The sequence below is a fragment of the Rhineura floridana genome, chromosome 2, assembly GCF_030035675.1.
Source record: "Rhineura floridana isolate rRhiFlo1 chromosome 2, rRhiFlo1.hap2, whole genome shotgun sequence".
Taxonomy (NCBI): domain Eukaryota; kingdom Metazoa; phylum Chordata; class Lepidosauria; order Squamata; family Rhineuridae; genus Rhineura; species Rhineura floridana.
This window is the reverse complement of record NC_084481.1, coordinates 110,115,455-110,141,934: the sequence shown is the minus strand read 5'-3', so window position 1 is coordinate 110,141,934 and position 26,480 is coordinate 110,115,455. Positions and strand designations below refer to the sequence as shown.

The window sequence follows — 26,480 nt, the reverse complement described above, 5'->3', positions numbered from 1 at the left end:
CTAAAGGGTCCAGGGACATTTTAGGTAAGGAGATTTTATATTTGCTTGTAACCAACTACTTAAAAGTTTAATGAAGGCATGTCAGAAGGGCAACCAAGATACAGCTAATGATTGCAGTGTTCAACTAACATTTACTGCCAAAAGGTCTAGTAATAAAAAACAGACAAGGAGCCTGGCATTTACTGGAGGATACTGTAGAGGAATCTGCCCGTTTTATGCTACATAACACTTAGAAATAGTCTCACAGTTCTCCAACAACTTGCCTTCCTTTTCAATACTCTGTGAGTGTTAACTCCAAAAGTCTAATTTTGCACTGAAGAATCTATCATCCTCTGACAAAACAGAAGGAATGTTCAACCATTCCATCTTTTATACCCTCAAGTTTTGACTGGTGTGACCTTTGGCATCAGTACAGCTCTTCCCCAAGGAACCAAAGCAATTTTGCAACCATACAAAATGGATAAGCTTTCTTGCACGTGTGCTTATGTGTTCAGGCTTCTTTGCAGTAGGGATGCTAGAGCAAAGTTTTTGAAGTAAGAAATGCTGGTATTTATTGGCCTGAATAAAGGGGTGTGTGTGTGTTTTGTGACACTGCAACATGGAATAAAGTTACAGAGGATCTCAGACGACTCTTCCACCACCAGAAAAAAAATGATTCAATAGAGGGGAAGAAAATACTTCTGAGAGAAGGGAACCACACACATGCAGAGAATCAAAAACAAAAGAAAATTAAAAAGAAATAAGAACAACAGAATGCAGGAGTTGTATCTTTCATTTAGTGTCAGCTAGAATCCCACAGCCTGCACCTATTGCTCCAGTCTAATCTTTCCCAAACTCATCCTTGTGCACCTACACAGATGAACATTTATTCTGCATGACATGCATCTTTGAAGGAAGCAACGTCTCTAAGCAACTTTTATTACTCTATCACCACTTCCCTCTTATCTCTTTGTTTAAGGCCACAGTTAATGGCTAATGATGAGATATTCATCAGAAGCATGATTGCTCTCAATTAAACCTTGCTCTGCATTCCCAGAGATACTGCTAGAAGCAAAGAGCTAAACTTAACCATCCTGCTTCCCTTGGGAAAGGAAGCACAACTAACACTTGAATAATAATGCACATGAATTCTAAAATATGATGACACATCACACTGATATATGCAGTTCAGAGATAAAGCTAACACATTCAGGGAAGACATTTTTCTTCCTGTACAGAGAAATCCAGACAATAGTTTGCATTAGTGTATGAAACAAATGGTATGATATATCCCTGGGATGCAAGGAAGAGGAGAAAAGGCTACCTCATACAGCTAAGGAATAAAATTGCACTTGTCTGCACAGGATACTCTGTTCATAGGGTTTTCATGGTAAGAGGTATTCAGAGGTGGTTCACCATTGCCTTCCTCTGAGTCTGGATGCATCTTATTGTGGTGTCTCAGCTTTGACCATTCCGCCTTGGGTGACCCTGCTGGGAGTCTAGCCTCTTGGTCTATACTCCTGATGGCATTGCTCTCAGCTTCTTCAACACTCTCAAACCCCCTCACCATGTTAACATGTGCATCCTAGAGGACCAAGGAATTTCAGAAGAAAATCACCCTGTGCTTTAGAGATTAAAGCAAAGCCTTTCATTGTGTAGATCATGAAAAACTATGGACTGTTTTAAAAGAAATGGGGGTGCCACAGCATCTGATTGTCCTGATGCGCAACCTATACTTTGGACAAGAGGCTACTGTAAGGACAGAATATGGAGAAACTGATTGGTTCCCAGTCGGAAAGGGTGTGAGACAGGGGTGTATTTTATCACCCTATTTGTTTAATCTATATGCAGAACATATCATATGGACAGCGGGATTGGAACAAGATGAAGGAGGTGTGAAAATTGGAGGAAGAAATATCAATAATTTAAGATATGCAGACGATACCATACTACTAGCAGAAACCAGTCATGATTTGAAACGGATACTGGTGAAAGTTAAAGAGGAAAGCACAAAAGCAGGACTACAGCTGAACTTCAAGAAGACTAAAGTAATGACAACAGAAGATTTCTGTAACTTTAAAGTTGACAATGAGGACATTGAACTTGTTAAGGATTATCAATACCTTGGCACAGTCATTAACCAAAATGAAGACAATAGTCAAGAAATCAGCAGAAGGCTAGGACTGGGGAGGGCAGCTGTGAGAGAACTAGAAAAGGTCCTCAAATGCAAAGATGTATCACTGAACACTAAAGTCAGGATCATTCAGACCATGGTATCCCTGATCTCTATGTATGGATGTGAAAGTTGGACAGGGAAAAAAACAGATAAGAGGAAAATCAACTCGGTGTTGGAGGAGAGCTTTGTGCATACCATGGACTGCAAAAAAGACAAATAATTGGGTGTTAGAATAAGTTAAACCAGAACTATCACTAGAAGCTAAAATGATGAAACTGAGGTTATCATACTTTGGACACATCATGAGAAGACATGATTCACTAGAAAAGACAAAAATGCTGGGAAAAAACAGAAAAGAGTAGAAAAAGATGAAGACCAAACAAGAGATGGACAGAACTGAACTTACAAGATCTGAGCAGGGTGGTTTATAACAGATGCGATTGGAGGTCGCTTATTCATAGGGCCGTCATAAGTTGTAATCGACTTGAAGGCATATAACAACAGCTACAGCTGCACAGGAAGTGAAAATTCAACCACTTAAAGTGTAAGTAACGGAATTATCCTTTGTGCCAAAGCATGTAGCCAAATCAATGTATCATTGTCTAGGGAGTTCACTTTAAGAAGTCAGGAACAGCACATCAGAAATGACTCTCCCATAATTTCTACAAGCATTAGGTAAGATTTAATAAGAGAGGGGAATGCTACATACACTTCATTTAAATTCACTGGATTCACTGGAACTGCTTCCTTTCTTCTGCTTGTGTGTACATAACTAAGTAGAAGTTAGATGTGAAGTGATGCAGGGATACTGACTATAGCTTCATAATACAAGTACACTCTGATACACGCACGGAGCTCCCACCCACACCAGTTTAGTTCATTGGTAGGGAAAACTCCATCCATGTACAGAGATATGCAAACAGAAGTAAGCCCTCTACTGAAATGAATCTGAACACCTTTCAGGCACAGGGAGGCCTGTGTGTGTATTAGAGTTTATAAATGTGCAGGGAGCTTCATGAATAGGGTGAATATCACATAATATGCTGTAACAATTGATCATGATATGGCCATGTCCTCAGATGAGGGCAACCCAAAAAGAGGAATCAACAGAAGAAGCTAGGATTTGTTTCTGGATATACCTATTTCATTTCTAGGAGGCAGGTCCTCATCCTCGTGACTAGGATATCTCTCTTTCCGATCAAGAAGAAGAAAATAAATCATTTTCTCTTGGTTTTTTCTGGAAAAACAGCAATATATCATCATCATCATCCAATAAAACTTCCCAGCTTTCTGCAGAAAATTAACCCCATTGCTGATATTTTAAATGTTGGTTGGAAGAGCTTAGTACAGACATTATTTTAATGGGCTTACCTGCATGAATGGGCTTAACTCCTTGAAGGAGAAATCATACCTGGCTTGCATGACCACTTGCAAGAGCTTATTTAAATATGCAGAAATAGGACGTGATACAGTCCTTTCTGGACTCTGTCACTCCTGACCAAGTAAGGGATCATATGTATTATGAAGGACCCTCTCTTCCTGCATGAATCCACATCTAAACTGTGGTCATCAGGAGATGTCCTATTGAGTGCCCCATGACCTGGTGAAGTACAGAAAAAAGGAGCGTTGGGCTGGGCCTTCCTTGTACCAGTATGCAGAATGTGGAATTCACTAGCAGTCCTTCTTACTCTGCATGTTATAGCCATTTTAACCCAATGTCTGTTTTAGACAGACTTTTTTCTGCTACTGTTTCTGACCTCTGATATTTCCCTAAGTTTTTAAAAAAATTCTTCTAGGTTTTTTAAACATGCGTTCTCCTCTTTTCAAGTTTGTTTGTTTTGGTACTGTTGTTGCGGAATTGTTTTTGTAAGTTATAATTTTAATGATGCTTTTCAGTCATAAGGCTGTATTAAACCAAAGGGCCACCTAGTCCAGCATTCTGTTCTCAACCAGATGCCCCTGGGAAGCCCACAAGCAGAACCTAAGCACAACAGTACTCTCTCCACTTCCGATTCCCAGCAGCTGGTATTCAGGAGCAAACTGACTTGACAGTGGAGGCAGAATGTAGCCATCATGAAGAGTGGCCATTGAGTCCTTTGGGAGGGCAGAATATGAGGGATATAAATGAATTTATAAATAAATAAATAAATGCTTCCCCCATGTAAAAAAACTATCTGGTTGTGGAAAAGCGGGAAGTAAGAAAGATGGCTTTCCACGTGAAGTGAGATGTTAATTATTTTATATACTGTTTTATCTTGTACGTCGCCCAGAGTGGCTGGACAACCAGCCAGATGGGCGACTAACAAATTTAATAATAAATAAATAAATGTCTTGTTTTGTATTAACAGGAAGGAGCATTCAAGCATGTAACTCCCCTCCCCGAATATCTCAAGTGGTACAGATCAAGAAGGGCAGCATCAGGACAGCAGTATAACATTGTAGCTAACATGAAGGGGAGGCGGAGAGACTTCTAACACATGTGCTCCCCCAGCATGTTCTGGAACATAGGAGGCTGCCTTATACTGAGTCAGACCTATTGACCCATCTAGCTCAGTATTGTCTACAGGAAGTGGCAGTGGCTCTCCAGGGTTTTAGGCAGGAGCATCTCCCAGCCCTACCTGGAGATGCTGCCAGGGATTGAACCTGGGACCTTCTGCATGCAAGGTAGATGCTCTGCCACTGAGTTACAGCCTTCCCCTAAGAAGCTGTGAGCCAGAAGCTGTGAGAGACAGTAGCGGCAGCCCAGTAAGGAAGCCCTGGCCTGTGATGGGACTTAACATCCAGCTGCTTTGGCAGCCATTCCTGGGCCAGGGGAAAATTTACATGCACTTTTTATACGCATGTCAACTCTTGTCTATTTTATTGTATTATATTTAAAATAAATATATTGGAAGCTGCCTCAAGAACTTTGGTTAGTAGGCAAGGTAAAATAGTCCAGATAAATACGAGGCTCAGCTACAAATCAGAACATCCCTAGTTTGAAGTTTGCTTCTGCCATAAACTCACTAGGAGGCTTTAGACAGACCATTCTTTCTCAGCATCAGTCCTTCCACTGTCTAGGTGCATGGGAGACAATTATACTGACATACCCTACAGGATTGTAATATGGATTACAACTAGATAATGCATGTGGAGCACTTTTTTCACAAAAATGCCATACAGATGTTAAGTATTATTATTACTACTGCCGCTGCTGCTGCTACTACTAGCTGCCAAGACTGCACGAGTTCTTAATAACTTTCAAGAGATCTCTGCCAGTGAGGAGAGACAGTACTGAGCTCGATGGATCACAAATCTTACTTAACACAAGGTTATTTCACAATGGAAAATGATTATTGGCTCATCTTACTATAAATGGCCCATGCACTAGGGCAGCCTTTCCTAACCTTTGGCTTCCCCATATGTTGCTGGACTATAGTTCCCATAAATCCTGACTGTTGGCCATGCTGGCTGGGGCTGATGTAGTCCAGCAACATCTGGGGACCCAAAGATTAGGAAAGACTGCACTAGAACCACATTAAGGAACAGAGGACAAGGTTGTTGCACCTTTAACAGATGAGAAGAAAAGGGGAACTTACCGTCTGCAGCTACAGGGTAAAAAACCAGCTGCGTATACCAAAGTTTATTTTTAATAGACAACTATAATAGTTATAGAAATCATGTCTTCAACTGTATTTGGTGGCTGTTCCCATACACCCACCAAGCCTATGTGAAGTAAACACTGAATGCTTACTCTTCTGATAACAGGTCCTGTAAGAGTTTATTTCTGTCACGGAAGCAACCTAATGAGTGCATGCTGTCTAAAACATCAGGATCAATGTCCTCCAAGGAAGGGAGAGAGCGAATTTGCACCTTTCGAGGAATCGGTTGTTCTGGTTCTGGCTCATTCTTACCCCCTCTGCAAAAAAGGAAAAAGAGAAAAACTAAAACACAGCAGCATTAATAACTATTAATACTATGAAAAGCCATCTGTCCTCCCAAGAACAGACTTCCTCTCTCTCCAGAATTCACTTGGAGATTATAATCAATACCTTGTAGATCCAACCCTTTAAAGAATAACTTCAGTCTGTACTCTGTCAGAAACACAGCATATAAACCTCACAGCATTATAACAGAGCTGTATAGTATTGCAGGATCACTTGCTTGCAGATCACTTGGCAGAACCCCCCTGCTGCAATTATATGTGCTGCCCCATGAACAGATCAAACTCTGGACTTCAGGTCTACATAGCATAGTTTAGTTTACTGCTGGGGTAGGGGCCATTTAAAATTGTAACCAACAAGTCAGCAGACATCAGATAAATGTGGCATTTGGCAATAAATTCAAACAGTGCTGAATGCAAGTTCCACTTGCAAAGGAACAACTGGGAATGCATTCTAAAGCTCCTGATTGTTCCTTTGCACCTGCAGCTGATATGACATCAGGTGAGTGAAATGTGGGTATGGCCTAGATAAAATAGCTTCACAGGCCAAGCTGGGAGGCCTGGTGGGCCTAATTAATTCCAAGGACAAGAAGTTCCTCACTTGTGGTTTACTGATTGCTAATATCCCAAAGAGTGAATTATAAGCAGTTATTACTTCTAAAGTGATAACAAACAGATGTGCTTCAGAAAAGGGACATGTGGGTGCTTGTATTTATGAACAGCTCTGTGCTGAGTATCGTGCGCTCAGTTTTAAGAGTAAACTCAAGACAACACATTTATTTCTTAGGTATTTCAACATGGGTACCCCAAATTAATAGACATATTTTAATGTGGTCTAATTTATCCTGTTTTCAAACAGAGATGTTTAAACAGATATTGACAGTTATTCTTTGATTCCATACTCTTTTCTTTTCAATTAAGGGCAATTCCACAAGGGCAATGCTACTATCTTAGTGGTTTACCTTTGCCTGGCATATCCAGTGATACCTTCAGCCTCACATAAAGTAAGATTGCAACATTAGCTTGCTTGAGGAAATTACCTTTATTATGTGTAGATCAACTTTTGCAATCTTTTTAATATCTGAAGTAGACAGGTAACATCCATGATACTAACATAATTGTACTGTATTTTTATTGTATGTGTTTGTTGAGGTTTTGAATAAAATGTTTAGAAAGGTGGGCTATCAGTTTTAATATACATAATGAACTGTTATACCAACAGCAAAAACCAAACAAGAGATAGTTATCCTTCCTGGGACATATGATCTGAATGCTGGCAATTCCTTACCTGGCACCTCCAGACCTAAACATTCACACTTGGAAATAAGTCTGTGTATTTCAATAGAATGTATTGTCAAGCACATGAGAGAGCAGAGGCAGAGGTGGGCCTCTAATATTTTTTTCTGCTGAGCTCATGGCTCCCTGTATTGAGGCCATGGTGCAGGAACCCTGTACAAGTATATAGCCTCCCTGAAAAGCATTGACTTTATTATAGCTTTCCAAACGTCAATGAAAAGTTACTTACATATACCAGATGTGCTTCTGAATGTGTTCTAGCTACAAGAAAAGAGAAAACAAAAGGAATGAGTACGATACAAAATAACAAGGGCCTATGTTATGCCATTGAGCATTGTATCTTGGAGTTTGGTCAATGTCAGAGCACAGAAGTATTATCTCTGCACAAGGGTCTCAGGTTCTCTATTCATAAGAGATGATGCTATGACCTGAGCCTACACTAATAATTCCCTCTATAACACCAAACCAGATAGACTTGTGCCTGTTGTCCTCATGCACAAGCTGAAGCTATGCTACATTATTACAGATGAAGATAGCAGGAGGACAAAGATAAATACAGAACCCATCCTGTGAAGTACTTACTGGATGGCAAGCAAAGAAAAAAATGTTTCTAAGTGGCAAGACTAGAACCTTGGTACTGTCATGAAATTGTAACATGTTCAGAATGGTGTAAGGTAACATGGCTCTGATGCAGGAAATTGTGGGGATTTCATCTTGTGTGGCGATGGGGCTCTGAGTGAGTGGAAAACTTTTAAGTTTTGTTTCTCAGCTGCAGCTAATTAAGAGGCTTGAAAAGCAGCACCTGTTTATCTCTGCTATTTGATGAGAGCCTAGTACCAAGGTCAAGCAGTTGAGATCAGGAGGAAGGAGGGGGCCTGTTAGGCACAAAAACTGGAGAAGCTTCAGGAAGCATTACCTCATTAGAAAGCCCTGTGATTGGCTAAAATGTTGCTGGAGTTTTTTCCCTTAAGTATAGGCGATGAAAAACCGATAGCCTTTTCCCCCCTGGGTTCTATCTTGATGGGTGGTTACTTGAGTAGGGTTCCACTGTCTTCACTACCCAAGTTATGCCTCTCTGTGGGGAGGTGAGACTTGCACAACTACTTCTTCAAAGTAAGTAGAATAGGCTAGTTAGATCTGTTAGCGTCTGAACTCTCTTATATGTTTTACCTAAGCCCCTGTTTGGGTAAGGGTTTTAAGGAATTGTTTTGCTGCTATTAATTGTGTGCCTACATTTTATTCAATAAAGCCACTTCTTATTTACCCATGTGTGTTCTTTGTAGGAGAAGAAATTTGGCTCTGAACCTGGTACCTTGGCCACTGACCACAGACTATCATGTTTGGGGGTTGCTTGGGGCTTCAGGACAAGGAGTGCCTGTTTGGCTCTTGTCTTTGGAAATCCCTGGCAGAACTATTTCTGGGCTCTGGGTTTCCCCTGACTCGGAGTGGTTGTTCAGACTGAGGGGTGGTAGCAGCCTATCTCCTACCTTGCAAGATTGGTGTTGGTTTGCACAACTTTGGCAAGGGGAAATGGTTTGTTAGGATCAATTACCCAGGGTGGTACCTGTAGGGTGGGCCAGGGCATGACAGGCACCATATGATTTCTCAGTCAAGTTATTAAGTAGATGGGTTATAGGAACCAATTATAAATCATTAGCTTCATTTGGAGACACCACTTTGTATGCTGCCCAAAAAGGACTGGTAGCTTGCCTGCCATCCTCCGTCCCCCATCTTCCATGACATTCCTGTTTCCTTCAAAGCTGCATGGCATGGAAATGATACTCTTCTAGCCTATTGGTCTGCATCATGATGTAATTCTCCTTGCCCCTCTACCTCTGTACACTAGAGGATGAGGAAGGGAAGGACATGTGAAAACATGTGTGAGATTCTGGGGTTTCTTAAAGACATAGAAACTAAGACTGAATGAGAAGCTAACAAGTCCAAGGGCTGAAATAGTTCAGGTCTTCACCTCTTTAAAAGAAAGCACTAAATAGGATAGAACTGTAGCAGTGATGATCATATGCAGAAGTCATAGTTTTCTTGTGCTGTCAAAATCAACCAGAATATGCAAAACCACATTTATTTTATTTATATCCCACCCTTCCTTCCAGAATGAGCAGAGGGAGGCAAACAAAAACACTAAAGGCACTCTAAAACATATTAAAACACCAGTGCCTAGACTCAGTGGAGGGCTGGATGAGTGCCAATAAAGTGACTCTGAATCCTAGGACTGTAGGTTGGTGGCTCCCGAATTTTAAAACAGCTTTAAAAATGACTTTAAAAAAAAGCTTTTAAAATATCTTAAAAAGCAATTCCAGCACAGGTGCAGACTGGGATAATGTCTCTACTTAAAAGGCTTGTTGGAAAACTAAGATAGAGATGGTGCCTGTCTAATACTTATTAAGGGGGGGTTTTGAAAGTGTCAGTGCCACAACACTAACGGTCCGCTTCCTGTGTTGTGCAGAACGGACCTCCTGATAAGATGGTATCTGCAGGACGCCCTTGCCTGCAGAGCGCAGTGATTGACTGGGTATATAAGGGATAAGACCATCTTTCAGGGATCCTGGTCCCAAGCTGCATAAGACTTTGTACACCAAGACCAGCACCTTGAACTTGGCTTGGTAGTTAACAGGCAGCCAGTGCAATTCTTTCAGCAGCAGGGTAACATGTTGGTGTTACCCTGCCCCAGTGAGCAGTCATGCTGCTGCATTTTGCACCTGCTGTGGCTTCTGGACCAGTCTCAAGGGCAGCCCCTCATAGATCACATTACAGTAATCCAGCCTGGAGGTTACCTATGCATGGACAACAGTGGGTCAGGCTATTCCAGTCCAGAAACAGCCACAGCTGTCTTATACGTCAAAGCTGGTATTTGGTACTCCTAGCCACTAAGTTCACCTGGGCCCTAGCAACAAAGATGGATCCAGGAGCATACCAAGACTATGAAACTGCTCTTTCAGAGGGAGTACAACTGCATCCAAAGCAGGCAACTGACCAATTATCAGAATTTGGGAACCACCAACTTACAGCTCTAAGATTCAGACTCAGTTTATTGGCCCTCATCCAGCCTATCGCCGAGTTCAGGCACTGGTCCAGGGCTTGCACGGCCTCTCCCTATTCAGTTGTTATAGAGAAATAGAGCTGGGTATCATCAGCATACTGCTGACACCTCACCCCAAATCTCCTGATGACTACTCCTAAGGGCTTCATATAGATGTTAAACAGCATCAGGGACAAGATGGTACTCTCTGGCTCCCCATGGCACAACTGCCAGGGAGCCGAAAAACAATCAACAATGCTATTCTCTGAAAATGACCCTGGAGATAGGATCAGAACCACTGTAAAACAGTGCAGCCGATATCCATCTCTCCAAGTGAGCTCCGAAGGATACCATGGTTAGTGGTATCAAAAGCCTCTGAAAGATCAAGTAAGAATAACAGGATCGTACTCCCCCTGTCCTCCCAATAAAGGTCATCCATCAGGGAACCAAGGCCAATTCAGTCCCATAACCAGGCCTGAACCCAGACTGGAATGGGTCAAGATTATCTGTTTCATCCAAGAGTACTTGCAATTGCTGCACTACAACCCTCTTGATCACCTTCCCTAAAAAGGAAGTATTTGCAACCAGACGGTAGTTGTCACAAACCAGTGGGTCCAGGGTGGGCTTCTTCAGGAATGGTTGGATCACTGCCTCTTTCAGGTGGCTGCACTCATTGACCACATCCTGTATCCACTCAGTCATACCACCTTGCCACACTTTAATAAGCCAGGAAGGGCAAGGGTCGAGAGGACACGTTGCTGGCCACATTGTCACAAGCACCGTGTCCATGTTATCAAGCCACATCAACTGAAACTGATCCCAAGAAGTTGCACCAGACATTGCACTTGACACCTCACTGGGGACTACGGTAGATGCGGATGGGGCATCAAGATTGCTACAAAGGTGAGCAACTTTACCCTCAAAGTGTCTTGCAAACAATTCACAGTGAACAATTCCATGAAGGCCATACATGATTCTTACTTTGTTTCATCCTGTATCACTCAAGCTAAAACCAAGCTACAAGAAGAGACATACTGTTTACTCGGTGCTGATTCAAGTTAATGCACCTCAAAACAAACTGCTGAGCTCACAAGGCAATGTGTGTGCAAGTGTGCACTATGCATATGGGCTTGTACTATGTGTGATGGGCAGAGAACTGGAACAACATATAAGCTCTGTTGGTTGAAGTATGGAACCAGAGGCCCATTAAACTGGCCAGTAAGAACTGAGGCAGCTGTCCTGCTGTCATTACTTTCCTTCATTTCCAGACTAATGAGAACTGGTGAGCCAAAGGGAACTATGTGAGGGAACACAACAAACTGAGAGAAGACTGTTTTGAGACTGAGAGAAGTGGGGTCCACACAGACAGCGGGGGAATCAAAGGCTTCTGTACATTATATTCACTAATAGGCAAAAACCCCTTGCGGATGAAGAACGTACCTATAGCCAACAGATATTTCTATCAAACTTTAAAAAGCAGGGAAATTGGGCAGCTATAGTGAATGCACCAGGGGAGCAGGAGACCTGACCTCCTCTCTGAGATATTGTACTGCCCTATAAATTGGTCAAAATGCAAACACCATTTGGGTTGGTCTTTCACAGTCCAATCCACTTCCTGTGTAGCTTGGAAGAATTTTGTAACATGTGCCTCTGAGCATAAGGTGAGTGGTGTCAACACCTCCAATCAGGACTATATGTTTGTTGGTGTTCTTCTTGGTTTGCTTCTTTCCTGTGTTACTAATGTTTCTACAGAGAATCTAACCTAGAAAATTATATTTCTCTCATTATTCATCCTAGAAATCTGTGTCAAATTTATTTTTGATTAATTTCAAAGCCTTTTTATTGGTCAATGTCATATGATGGTAAAGACAGCCTTCTGTGTTTCAAATTGGAGGTTATGTTCTATTTTTGTTTTGGGTGCATCAACAGTTGAATCTGAACCTGCAGTTTGATGTAAAATTGGACTGATTACAATATATTGCTACTTAAACAATGACTCTAGCTGCTGGAAAAAACAAACGTGGCCAGCCCAAGATACATGTGTTCAGCCTGCTATGCTAAAACCACTCCACTTAAGGAAGGGTGGGCATGGTCAATTAAAAACAGAGAGCACACCTAGAAATTTGCTAGAATATATTTCCCCTCCCATGGTGTTATCTTGTGCAAACTGAGACACTCCTCCTGTCTATTGGAGACTAGTCTGCAGAATAGTCAGTGCCATTATTTTACAATTATTTTTGGAGTTTTTTCAGTGTAAATTATGCAAAGTGTTGCTGTACTTCACATATTCACAGAAGAAACAAAAGAAAATAATTTACCATAGGAAACTTCACTAAAATTGCAAAGTAAATCAAACACATTTAAAGTGAATATCTTAACTATATTAACTGTCTTAAAATTGCTTCCTCCCTGCTAAAACAAGATCAGCACAGCACATGTCTTGTTTCTGTCATTTGGGCTGATTACAGGTGTTGCCAACATTCACCATATGCTCAGAGGCACATGTTACCAAATTCTTGCAAGGTACACAGGAAGTGGGTTGGACTGTGAAAGACCAACCCAAATTGCGTTTGCATTTTTACAGATTTGTGTGTGTATATTATGTTCCTTCACGTCGATTACGACTTATGGCAACCCTATGAATCAGTGACCTCCAATAGCATGGGACACCCTGTTCAGACTTTGTAAGTTCAGGTCTGTAACTTCCTTTATGGAATCAATCCATCTCTTGTTTGGTCTTCTTTTTTGTCTACTCCCTTCTGTTTTCCCCAGCATTATTGTCTTTTCTAGTGAATCTTGTCTTCTCATTATGTGTCCAAAGTATGATAACCTCAGTTTTGTCATTTTAGCTTCTAGCGATAGTTCTTGTTTAATTTGTTCTAACACCCAGTAATTTGTCTTTTTCGTGGTCCATGGTATCCACAAAGCTGTTCTCCAACACCACAATCCCCGGAAGAAGGGCTGACTGTTAAACCACTATGGCCACTGGAGCTCTGTCAGGGGATTAGGAGTCTCCTAACAACTTTCAGCACCCTTCACAAACTGCACTTCCCAGGATTCTTTGGAGGAAACCATGACTATCTACAGTGAAAGAAACGTCTGGCGTGGGTGTGGCCCCCTGATTAGCCAAGCCAAACAGCTGTGGGTCTGGTTTTTAGAACACTCACAGTTGCTTCTTACTGAGAATGCGTGTTTATCATTGACTTGAATGTTAAATTTCTTAAATTAATTAAAAATCAGCCAGGCATTTTTTAAACTTTTAAACTGCAGAAGATGAAGGTCAGAGTATGGGTCAAGGTCAGTAATAGGATTACAGGTACTCTGAACATGGCTGATTTTTAATTAATTTCATCAAATTATGAGAGCACTGACAGAAAAAAAGTCGAACAGGGGTCCGGATTTTTTTTCTTTTGTTTTAAACGTTGAACTCTTAATTCTCTCTGACTGTTTTGTGTATCACCATGAAACCTTACAGGGTTGTTAAGCAAGTGTTTCTGAGTTCAGGACTATAATTTTTGTAAGGTTTTGTTTTGAAATGAGCTTATGAGAAGCAGCAGAATGGCATGGGGGATATTTTCAATTTAACATTGCGGAATGCAAAAAATCCATGCTGGCTGTGGTAGCTCTCTTGTGGCTGTATTTTAACAATCAGCTTGCAAAGCTTCAAGCACAGACTTTTTAAAAAAAAATCAGGCAGCTTGTTCAATGTGACAGGGATTTTCCTAAATCAAAAGTACAAGAAATGGAACTCTGAACAGTAGGAGCTGAAAGTGGGCAAGAAAAACGTTTCCTTTAAGAAGTAAAGGGAAATGTTAGTCCTTCTGCTCCAAACTAGTTAGTAAACACATCCTAGCTCACCTTGTGACAGGTGATTAGAGTTTTAGCATTAGGGAGACTGAGGTAACCACTGCAGGTGGCAGATGCTAGGTGGCAACAGCCCCTCCCTCGTTCCTGAGTACTCCATTCATTCCCCTCTGTTGCTGCAAAACTTGTCTTGGGCTCCTTAATCTGACCTACTGCCTCTGGTGAGGTTGGAGGATCTTTTCCCATCTCCAGTATTGAAGTAAGATTCAGCTGCCTGTCCAGCTGGCTTCTGTATGGGAAGGGGGCACCATTTTATTCTCTGCCTCAAGCAACAAAATGTCTTGAACTAGCTCTGACTTTTAAAATGGAGAATTGTGTATGTTTTCCATGAAACATTTCTAGCTGATAAGCTCTGTTTCATCAGTTGTGGATGAGGTGTCTAGCCTTTATGGACCATATCAGTTCACAGTCTATATATGCAGGGAACCCATCCTCCACAAACATCTAAGCTAGGGGAAGAACAATGTTGGGAAAGGAGAGTTTTCAGTTTCTTATGTCACCTGTTGGAAAAAACAATCAGGATTTGTAATTCCTGTTGTCTTGGAAGTTATTTCTTGGAAGATTAATGTATATCATAACCTGTATGAAAGGATCCTGAATAAAAGCCGTCTTCTTATTTATTATACTGCATTTATATCATGGAGTCCAAGGCAGGGTTCATAGGGCCCACCCAAGCACTAAATAATCCAAAGTTGATTTAAGTGTATTGTACAATTTGCAACAATATATTTAATAGATGTGTTAAGGGATATTGCCATTAATATACTGTGACTTTGAAAAAACTTAATTTTTTATAATTGGGGCACGTTCAGATTGCAAACTTAAATCACTTCTAAACCACTTCTGTTGTTTTGGCTTACACTAAAGAACCGTGAACACTGTAGGTTTATTGAGATAGCTTATATTCTTCTGTTAACAGACTTCTACCACCTTTACAGGACTACAGTCTCCAAGGTTTAAGTTTGTGGTGTGAATGTGAGCTTGGATACCCTGCCTAGCTTCAGACTGTAGTGTGCAATGTCAACCTTGTCCATTAAAACTACTACACAAGATTATTTCACTGGCCATGCATACATCATGTGAAGAAGCACAAGCCAGACATAGCACAGATGAAAAAGCTAATGCATGTCCATTTCTCCTTTCAAGCCTGCTTCATTCCCAACCTTTCCTGCAGTAGTGTCTAGCGCACATTGGAGCTGGTGGGGCATAGGAAAGGGCAGCTAAGTTGGGCAGAGCCGGATACACAAACAATCGCACACTCTTAACACATAGATACACATATCACCCCTTAAGTAAAGCTCTGAGTGAAGAAGGGATTTCTCCCTTGTTGAGAGCTTACTCGGTGGCCTCCTGGGACCTGTACACTCTCCACCAACACGGTGGCTGCTGCCCTGCTGCTGATGCTTCATGTGCATATGTGACAGGGACTCCTGTGAATTAATCAAAGCACACAGGTGCAAAATAAGCTAATGGCCAAAGAATTAAAAATGCTGTTGAAAGTGGAATGGTTGTGGGCACTGGTCATGAATGCTCCACTGGAATGCAAAGTAATGTTTCCTGAGGCTCCTGATTGGCTAGGTATTGCCAATCACACAGAAAAAGTGCTAAGAGGCAGATTGTTGGTTGCATCACCCTTCCTGGTGGTGATTTTTTAAAATAGGAATTGCTTTTTAAAAAATTCAACCCCCCCCCAAGAGAGTGGGGGTGGGCCACAGAGTCATGCACAGATCAGGTCTCAGTCTCTGCTGGTCAGAATGGACAGAGGCAGTGATTTAAATGCATGTGGGGATGGGCTGTGTCTGAGGTGGGTACTGCCCTCTCTGCCCTCTCTGCCCATGGCAACCAGCTGCTAAAGTCCTCTTGGATCACATTTGAAGATGTGTTACTATGGCTAGGGTGTCAGCTTTCAACCCAGAAGCATTTTCAATAGTTTTCAAATCAGAAGTGTCTACAAGTTCATGACATGAGCCAAGACTGAAACATTTGACCCTCCACGTAAGGAAATCAAATGGAAGTCCCTCGTGTTTTATTGCTCTTGCCATTTTAAGCGAAACATTCTCAAATAATAATGGGCTCAAGTTGCAGGAAGCCAGATTTCGACTGGACATCAGGAAAAACTTCCTAACTGTTAGAGCCATATGACAATGGAACCAATTACCTAGAGAAGTAGTGGGCTCTCCAACACTAGAGGCCTTCAAGAGGCAGCTGGACAGCCATCTGTCAGAAATGCTTTGATTTGGATTCCTGCACTGAGCAGGGGGTTGGACTTGATGGCCTTATAGACCCCTTCCAACTCTACTATTCTATGATTCTATGAAAGACTAAAGAGAAACTGGTCAGAAATTACCCTTAAAAGGTGCTATTTTTTTAAAAAAAAAATCCTACTCAAAGCATTTTCAGATTTCCTAGTTAGGGATATACAACATGTTGTATAAAATCAGTCTCTATTCTTATTCCAATTTAATTGCATTGATATATTCTGATGATATCATACATTCCTGCTTGCTGCTGCCAACATGTTCACTGCTTTTTCTTTTTCAAAAAGGATGGAGTAATTAATTAATGCTTTGTTACTTTTCATCTACTTTAAAGTGACAAGGAAGGGTTGCAGGAGGGCAATTGGTTTTGACAAGGAGAAGACTGTAGGCTTTTTGCTGTGCAATGCTTTGGAAAGTGATCCACAGTGGGAGTTAATCTCACTCCTTCTACCTTCATTTAAAACATGGTATTTAAATGCGTTTAAGTGACAAAAGCTTTTAACAGGCTTTCCCAAAGGGTTTTTATCTTTGTTAAACTAATGCTGGCCACATTTAATGCCATTTTGGGGAGAAGCTTTAAAAATCCCATTTCCTTATATCACAGGAAATGTAATCCAGATGTTAGATTATAGCTCCCAATATCCCATTACTATTGGCCATGCTGACTGAGGCTGATAGGAGCTGGAGTCCAACAACATCTAGTGGGCATCATGTTGGCTACTCCTGCTGTATCACATGGCCCAATTTGGAGAGTTTGCCACATGCATTACAAAACAAGCTCTACTGGCAAAGACACAGTAGAAGTTCTAGTTTTAATTCTAGAAGAGGAGGGAACAAGGACTGCAGTTTTGCAGATGTGCATACAAGGAAGATGCCAAAGCAATTAAATGACAAAACTGCCATCAGTAAGCTACAGGAACAAAACAAAAACAAACAAAAAGGAACCTCTCTAGTCAAATGAAAATGTGGGCTGCAATCCTTAACTATTAAGATGATGAGGAATTCTGAGTCTACCTTTCATGTGATGTGGATTACATCAATGTCTTCTGACAAAATGGATCCCACAAATATTTGTATCACCCTAAAATAAGTTGATACCTTGCTCTCAAATCTCTGGTTTAACTGGTACATATCAGAGGACTCTACATCAGAAATGAAAACAAGGGCATATGCAAACTTTCAAGTTGCACAAAGCACACTGGAAGGCTAGTTATATATTACCAAGGAACCAATGCAAATAGTCTTAGCTACTTCAGTTAACTGCTTGGGCAGAAAAGTTTTGTAATGATCCAAGAATCAAAATCAACAATGGAGTACTGAACATTTGCATTAGTTTAGTAAATTAATAGTTGAAAATTTATGCAAACCAGAATGCAAGACCATTTTTTAAACCCACTTCCTGCTATCTGAAACACAAGTATATACATAAAATACCTGTATTCTGGGATGGGGAGGAATTAAAAGGAACACTGAAACTCAGAGACACCTATAATGTGGTGGACCTAGGATATTATGAGTTACTCACCAAGCTGCATGCAACCTAGATTGATAATAAGTGGAACTGAAAGATAGGCAATTACTATGCAATGAGGTGAGGGTTTCATTTTTGTCCCTAGCAGATGTGTATGGGTGTGTGTGTGTCTCACATCCTTAAATCATAATTCCATTTAATGTACACTGACTCAGTAGAGTGTTATCTTCTGTGGAAGAGCCAAACACTGATTCGAGTTGTGATTTATAAATATTTTAACATAATGAAGATCTGGGAGGAGTTTTAGATTTACATTTTTTCCCATACATATGCCCATACAGAAGGAAGCTCAATACTAACTACAAAATCGTTGCTGGCACCTAAATATATGATGTCTGGAAGAAGAAAAAAACTAGAAAAATTATGAAGTATTGCCAATTATATTAGAAGTCATGCTTTTCAAAATTATTAAAACTTACAATATTAACATGGTATACACACACAAAAAAATGTTGCAATGCAATCTAGACATAGTTTCTTTGCAAAAAGTAGTAAGGTAAACACTCCCAGAAAGTGCAGGAAAGAATTATACACATATGCAAACAGAAACAATAAAGTCTGGGTCCAAATAGCAATGGTGCCAAAGTTCATAAATGGAGAGTTTATAAAGGTGAACAATGAACATATAAACCTCTGCTCTGCAGTTTGTTTATAAGCTGACCCCAAACTGCAACAGCATGAGACCCAACTCATTATTAGTTCACTGGCACCACCACAAGAGTTCCTGCTATTAAATCCACCCCTTTCATACTTAGAGCAGCAACAATAGGAAGTTCTCATTGATGGCCTCTTTGTGAGGACTTCTACCCTGCTCCATTCCTCATTTTAACAGTAGCATCCCAGACATCAGAGGACCCTGAAAAATGTAATCCCCCAGGGTACCAAAGTCCTTAATATGAAAGTCAAGTGACTTAGAAACTACATGTCCCAATGTTTCTTGTCCTGAGACACAATATCCCTGGTGCAAGGACCCCTGGGTTTCCAGGCCGGTCTAAATCCATACTAAGGGCTCATGTGCCCTAGAAAGCTACATATCCTGGGCTACTGCACTGTTCCTGGCATCTGGGAGGGAAGAACTGAGGCCTTGAATTGAGAGTTTCTGTGAGACATCCCTGTCACTGTAGCTATTGCTAGGTTAATGGGAAGAGAAGGGATTTCAGGGGGAGGTAGGGGGCATTTGGACCCTATTACAAACAGGGTTTAGACCCTGTTGTTCTCCAAATGATATCATCAGGAGAAATTGTACTTTAGATGTTATCTTTTATTGTTTTAGCATGTATCACTGTAAACTGTTCTTGAAACTTTGGTTGAAGTATAAGTATTCAGCAAATAAATAAATACATAAATAGATTGGGAGTGTGACAGGATCAAAATTTCAGAACTGGGTTTGGAAAATACTTAAACATTTTCTTTTTTAAAAAAGAAGAATCCTCCCCCTCCCTTTTTTGCCAACTTCACTTTTGAATCAAGCTGAGGGACAGTCGCCCATCAACATATTGATGTAAGAACTAGTAGACATTGTCTAATTGTTAGGAATTTGTTTGGAAAGTGTTAGGAAAGTGTGATTTGTTATTGTTTTTTCACTGAAAGTTGTTATTGTTTTTAATAATGTTATTACCTTGTTATTTGTTTTTTTGTAAATTGTACTGTTTTTATTGATATGTATTTCTATATTTGTGTTTATTTTTTGTAAGCCACCTTGAGGGCCTTTTGGCCAAAAGGCAGGATAGAAATAAGCCATCATCATAATAATAACAACAACAGCAACAGCAACAACAACAGTATGCTGGGCAGCACATGTCACAATAAAACAGCAATCCCGAGGCAGAATATGAAGCAGCCTAAGATCCAGGAGTTCATAATACGCAATCTAAAATAGTCAGAGGTAGAGAATCTTACACAGGACAGATGGGAAGGTGGGAAGGCACACATAAAATGCACATGTGTGCATGCAGAGCCAGGAACCAGGAACCCTTAACTGTAATCATTTTCATTAGTGACAAACATCACTAGAGAGCATGGCTAGGTGATATGGTTGCTGCAGTTTTGTATCTTGGGAAGAGCCTTCTCATAATAATAATGTGTGTGACTATCACAGGCTAATACAAGATAATCTATTATGTGATAGGCTTAAGCATAGGTGCTAGGTTGGTTATACTAGCACCGTGCCAGAAATTGTCCTCCAGTTTCCCAAAAAAAACTGTTAAAGAGGCTTCTAAATTTCCCCTGTGAAAGAGGCTTCTAAATTTCTGCCTCATCCTCATGATGCTTTAGAATTTCTTCAGAATTTTGGTGGGTGCAGATTGAGTTTACTTTATTCTTGCAAGGTAAACATGGACCGTGTGTGGGTTTCCTTCTCTGTCCATTAAACATTTCTCCAGCACTCTGCAGCCTCCCTGACTGCCTGCATATCCTGGTCTGAAAAAGCCCAGCGGGGGAAGAAATCTCACAACATCTTACCTTAAGTGTGGGAAGCTGGGTTGCTGGCTACCGAATAACTGAGACTGGTGCACTCACTGATTTTGTTTTTGAGTGAAATACTCCCCTTTACCCTTTTTTTAAATTGCTACACTGATTTCTTTAATAGCAAGAAAACACCATCTAACAAGAACACCCATCAGGCACACAGTAGGCAGCCTCCCCATCTTTCTATGATTCCAAGAAAAGCCCAGCAGAGGATGTCATGGGATTTTCAAGAACAGACAACACTCAGGAAGGCTGCAGAGTGCAGACCACCAGATAAGTGATTTGTAGAATGAAAAAATGGACACTACCAAACACCCCAAAGTCACCTTGAAAGTAAGGTAAGCACACCAAAATCCTACACCATCCACAAGAATTTCACTGATTTTTCTCTCTCTTAAAAAAGCTGTTTTAAGAAGTGGCTTAAATGCAAACCACTTCAAAATGGAGCAAATGAGCCCCTGTGGCTATACTAGGGAGTTCCCCAGTGAGGGCTCCCTACTGCAGCCAATCTCACTAGGGGTTCCTGTCAGCCCTGATCAGCTGATTGATGCTGTCAAGGAGCCCCACTTGCAAAGCAGGAGACATACTTTAAGCTCCCAACAGTTCCTTTGTGCCCATGTCCATACCTCCCCTACACATATCACAACATCAGGTGTGAGCAGGGGGCGTTGCTTGTGGGAATGTTTCCCACCAATGTTCTACAAATTCTACCTATTTTGCATATTTCTGTTCTCTTTAGTCATCTGTTCGGGAGAGAGAAGTAGGACACTAAATCTCCACTGCTCACTGGTCACTGCTCAGACCTGCTCTAGGTTCTAAGATTTTATCTGGAATTGCATGCATGGATTCAAGCTTATCTTCACAGCTACAAGAGGTAGAAACCTACATTGTCTAAAATAATTAAATTAAAAAATTGAAGTCAAAATTATATATATATATTCATTCGTAATGAGGATGTTAAATTTTTGCCCTAATATAAAATGTTATTTTTGTGCAGAGCCCTAACATTAAATACATGGCTTTTAGAAGTGTCATGGAAAGCAGAAATAATGAGATCTACAGTGAATGTCTTCTTACTGTGAGTCGTTTCGAGGCATCCACTTCAATCATCCCCCGCAAGAGATTTTGACAGTCTGGAGGGATGAAATGTGGCATATGGAACACACCACGTTTCACTTTCTCCAGCAGCTGCCGCAAGTTATCGTCATCGAATGGTAGGGCACCCTGGAGCAGTATGACAGAGGACGAAGAGAAAGAAGTAAAAAAAAGGAAAAGGAAAAGAAGAAAAGAAGGTAAATGGATGTTGAGCAAAAGCATTGAAAGAACAGCCAAGAAAAACTTGTAGTCATTCAGTGCCAAACTACATGTGATGTTAGTTACAAAGTTCCATCCTTATAACTGAAATAATTTTTTTAATAAACAGTCTGTGCAAGGGGAGGGGGGTCTGATCAGAGTTTGGAAAAGTTACTTTTTTGAACTACAACTCCCATCAGCCCAATCAGTTGCCATGCTGGCTGGGGCTGATGAGAGTCGTAGTTCAAAAAAGTAACTTTTCCAAGCTCTGGGTCTGATCCAGCCTGGGATCTTAGTGTGGGAGGTATAGGAGAAAGAGTTAACTTCTGCCTAGCTAGATGATGTCATCAGGAAGGGACAGATTTATCTGGAGTTAAGTTAAATATAATAAAGCACTTGAACATGTGAGACCTCTTTAAAAAGGTAAAGGTGTCCCCGCACTTATAGTGCAAGTCATTTCCGACTCTTAGGGTGTCTTGCGAGCGACGTTTACAAGGCCAACCGTATATATGGGGTGGGATTGCCAGTTCCTTCCCCGGCCTTTCTTTACCCCTGACCACGGATGGATGGAAGGCTGAGTGGACCTCGACCCTTTTACCGGAGATTTGACTTCCTCCTTCCGTTGGAATCGAACTCCGGCTGTGAGCAGAGCTTCGGCTGCGTTATCGCCGCTTACCACTCTGCGCCATGGAGAATCAGAGACCTCTTTAATCTCTCTTAATAATACATAGTGCCAGAAGTGACAAAATCCTGCCATTCAACAGAACCACATTCTGCAAAGTCAAAGCAAGCCCAGCAACTCTTAATACTCTCAGAGGATCAGAAAACAGTGAGTGTATACTGAGGTCTAGCACTAGAAAAGAGAGAGGTATTGTAAAGCAAGTCTCCAGGCTAGTTCAGAAAGTCCTCATATGTAATGGAGACAACAAAGGGACTCTTCCAATGGAATCAACAACACATCCATCACATGCTTCCTGTTTATTATACTAAATCAGGGTAATATTTTCCCCAGAAATATTAGATTGTAGAACACACAGTTATTAAAGCCTCAATTCTTAGTAAACAAAAAAAGTGAAGCAAAATTTGAATACAGCTTCCATTTTTGAGAAGGTAAAAGGAGATATGGTAGAGTTACTTCTGTTCAGCTAGATGAAGACATCAGGAAGGAGTAGCTTTGTTTGGTCTTAAATGACTTGTAATAAATCACTTGAACAAGTCAGACCTTTCTCAGCTCTCTATAATACAGGACTACATATGGATCTCCTTCCCACTGTGCAATTTGATTACCAAAAAAGATGTCCCATCCAATTTGGAAACTTTTTGGTATTGCAAACTGCAGGTGCAGGGGGTCAGTCCAGATCAGGCCTGTAGCAGACAGCAAGGGGTTACAGCCTCATGCACATTAGGGTTTCAATCTGGATTGGAAGCACTACACAGGCTATTTGGGGGGGGGACCCACAAAAACAAACACCCACACCCCCCACTCCAAACTTGGAGCTATGTGACAAAAGTATATAAATGTAATAAAAATAAAAAATGCCACATGTAGTTTGGCCCTAAAAAGATTAATCCAAAACAAAATTGGGTAGAGAACAATTCTCTGGCCTTTTAAAGCAGCATAACCCCTTGCTTTTTTCAGCATAGAAAATAAATACTAGTTGAACATAGCTAATTATCTTGCATTTTAATTAGACAAAGAGAAACAGAATAGAGAATGAATGGTTTTCAAGGAAATTATCCACAGATACAAAGATCCACTAAACTCAGCCAAGCTGTTTAGTTGTAGACACAAGGATTTGATCTTCTGGCAATCCTCCTGGACAAATATAGCAGCAGACGTATTTATCTGCACCTCAGTTCTAATCTTCTCTGGGCATATTTACACCAAACACTAAAGGACTGCTGTTTAGCATCAGAGAGTTTTCCACCTTCGAAAAAATGGAAATTTTCCTTACCGTGAATTTCTATTTGTAGATAGGGCTGGAGGACATTATTGGTTAGGGATGACTCCTTCTACTGGTCATGACAGGCAGGGTCTAGAAACTTCTTAGTCTCCTCTCCAGGGGGAGGAGTCATCCCGCCCTCCAGACCGAGCTGACTGAGCAAGATCAACTCCACAACCCCATCAATGCCAACCATGTAGACATTTATTAAGCAGAAGCCTGTACAGTAGGGTCCCACTCATACAGCGGGTTAGGTTCCATACCCCTGCCGAAAAGCGAAAATTACCGTAAAGCAGAACACTATGCTTACTGACAGGCCCCTCCCTTGCTATTCAGAGTTCGCCTTTACCTCAGGAGGTAGCCGGGAGTCATCCCTGGCCCCTCCTTTGCTCCCCAGAGGTGGCGGACGACAGTTCCTCAGCGGAGAAGGTAAGAACGGCAATCAGGTGGGAGATAGCCGGGAGGCGTCCCAGGCCACTCTGTTGCCTAAGCGTGGTGCTGACCTCTCAGCTGGCGGTGGCAACACACGGCTCTTCGAAGAAGGAGCGAAGCTTCACAGCGCCATCGCACCAGCCAACCCCTTTACCACCACAGCTCTTGGTCTTCGATGGTGGGAGGGGGGTAGATGGGAACTGTCCCAGCCCCCCCCTGGTTGCCTCGTAGCAGTGGTAGAAGTGAGTCAATTGGACAGGTTACCTCAGGCGCCGAGCACCCGGTGAGGTGCCAGTAACTGTCCTTGGCTCCTCATGGTGTGTGTGTGTGTTGTTACCCCGCCTTGTCAGCCATGACCCACCCCACTCTCAGGGAATCTTCTTTTTTCGCTGCCACATATGCACAAATCTGGGTCGCTGACACCCAGTGGGGACCACCCATACCCAGGCCTGTGGGGAGAGGGGTTTTCCCCGCTGTCGCTGCTCTTTCTCAGAGGTGGGAAGGTATAGTAGGGCCCCATTCATACGGCAGGTTCCAGGTCCCTGCCGAAAAGTGAAAAACACTGGAAATTGAGGCCCTAGTCATTTGTAGCATGCAAGCTCCCCGCCCTACAGCTGATCACATGATCAGCTGTAGGGTGGGGAGCTCCAGCCGCCGCGCTACAGCTCCCCACACTACAGCTGATCGCGCGCTACAGCTGATTAACTGAAGTGCGCGATCAGCTGGAGCGTGCCATGAGCTGGAGTGTGCAATCAGCTGGAGTGCGGGGAGCTTGCGTGCTCCAGCTGATCCCTGTCAGCTGCAGGGAACTCGCACGCTCTAGCTGATAGCTGGAGCTCAGTGGCTGGAGCTCCCCGCATTACAGCTGATCACCTCGCGGGCGCTGCCGTATTAGCAGAACGCCGAAAAGCAGGGCGCTGACAAGCGGGGCCCTACTGTACTGCTCTATTTAGGCGGGAAAGGAGAGAAAGGACTGCAGCAGGCTGCAGCTTTCTCACAGATTTTCCCGGGGAACACGGGCGCAGAGCGTGAAGTGCCACCACTGCGAGCTCCAAAATGAATAAAAAATGGCACCTGGGGCACTTCTCAGACGCTATATTAGCGGAATGCCAAAAAGTGGGGCGCCAAAAAGCGGGGCACCAAAAAGCGGGGCCCTACTGTACAAAGTAGTAACTAGGAAAAGGTAATAACCAAAGACAAAAACAGACGACTGGAGAAAAACTTCACACGAAATGAGATACACACAGTACTAGACATCATGTGAAAATGTAAGACGCTAGCAGAATGCCTCAAGCCCCCAACCCCTTGCTCCAGAAGGCCGTAGCAGAGGAAGGAGAGGTGGGTGGAATGTCCTCCAGCCCTATCTACAAATAGAAATTCATGGTTAGGAAAATTTCCATTTTTGCTAGATAGGGCTGGAGGACATTCCTGGTTAGGGATATAACAGAGGAGTATATACATCACCAGGGCGCGCTTCCTCTGTGTGAAGCTAGTGATTTAACACCTTCTGGAATGCCTTGCTACCAAATGCAGCATCAGCTGGGGAATAGGAATCTATTTTATAATGTCTGATGAAGGTGTGTGGAGAGGCCCACATGTCCCCCTACATATGTCCACGATTGGGAAACCGCCCTTGCATGACACAGAGGCAGCCACCCCTCTAACAGAATGTGCTGTGATACCTGCTGTAGGGTCCTTACCCAATGCCTCATAGGCCTGAACTATAGCCACCCTTAACCAGCAAGAGATGGAAGAGGTAAACACCTTCTTCCCCTTAGAGTTCCCCAAGAAAGGCACAGACGATGATTTGGGATGTCTAAACTCCAGTGTGCGGCTCCCCTAATGTGCCACCTACGCTCCTGAGCACAGGAAGGAGATGGGCAGAAAGACGGCAAGTTCATCTCCTGAGACCTATAAAAAACTGATGTGATGGCCACCAGCAATACTGTCATATGTCAAGGTGTTCAGAAGACACCATAGGCTCTAAGAGTGAGCCTGTTAGTGCTGACAAGATCCAGTTTATGTTCCAGGTTGGAAACCTGTGAAACATCTGTAGAGAAACAAGTATTATGTATGTATTGTACTGCCTTCAAGTCGATTCCGACTTATGGCAACCCTATGAATAGGGTTTTCATGAGGCTGAGAGGCAGTGACTGGCCCACGGTCACCCAGTGATCTTCATGGCAGGGCTGTGGAGTCGGAGTTGGAGTCGGAAGCAATTTTGGGTGGAGTCGGAGTTGGAAGCAATTTTGGGTGGAGTTGGAGTCAGAGTCGGTAGAAATG

General features: G+C 42.1%; 1 protein-coding gene across 16 annotated transcripts in view; it reads right to left on the bottom strand.

The window, feature by feature from the left end:
- BRSK2 (BR serine/threonine kinase 2) overlaps positions 1 to 26,480 on the bottom strand; it is a 708,663-nt gene that overhangs the window by 116,609 nt on the left and 565,574 nt on the right. For all 16 annotated transcript variants that reach the window (XR_009760589.1, XM_061610115.1, XM_061610101.1 and 13 more), the window contains 4 exons: positions 21,607 to 21,753; positions 7,603 to 7,634; positions 5,889 to 6,053; positions 3,295 to 3,392 (listed from right to left, as the gene is read on the bottom strand). Coding sequence is in view for 15 of the 16 variants with exons in the window: in XM_061610115.1 (XP_061466099.1) it covers positions 3,295 to 3,392; positions 5,889 to 6,053; positions 7,603 to 7,634; positions 21,607 to 21,753 (442 nt within the window). In the remaining variant the exon portion in view is untranslated. The remainder of the gene's footprint in view (positions 1 to 3,294; positions 3,393 to 5,888; positions 6,054 to 7,602; positions 7,635 to 21,606; positions 21,754 to 26,480) is intronic.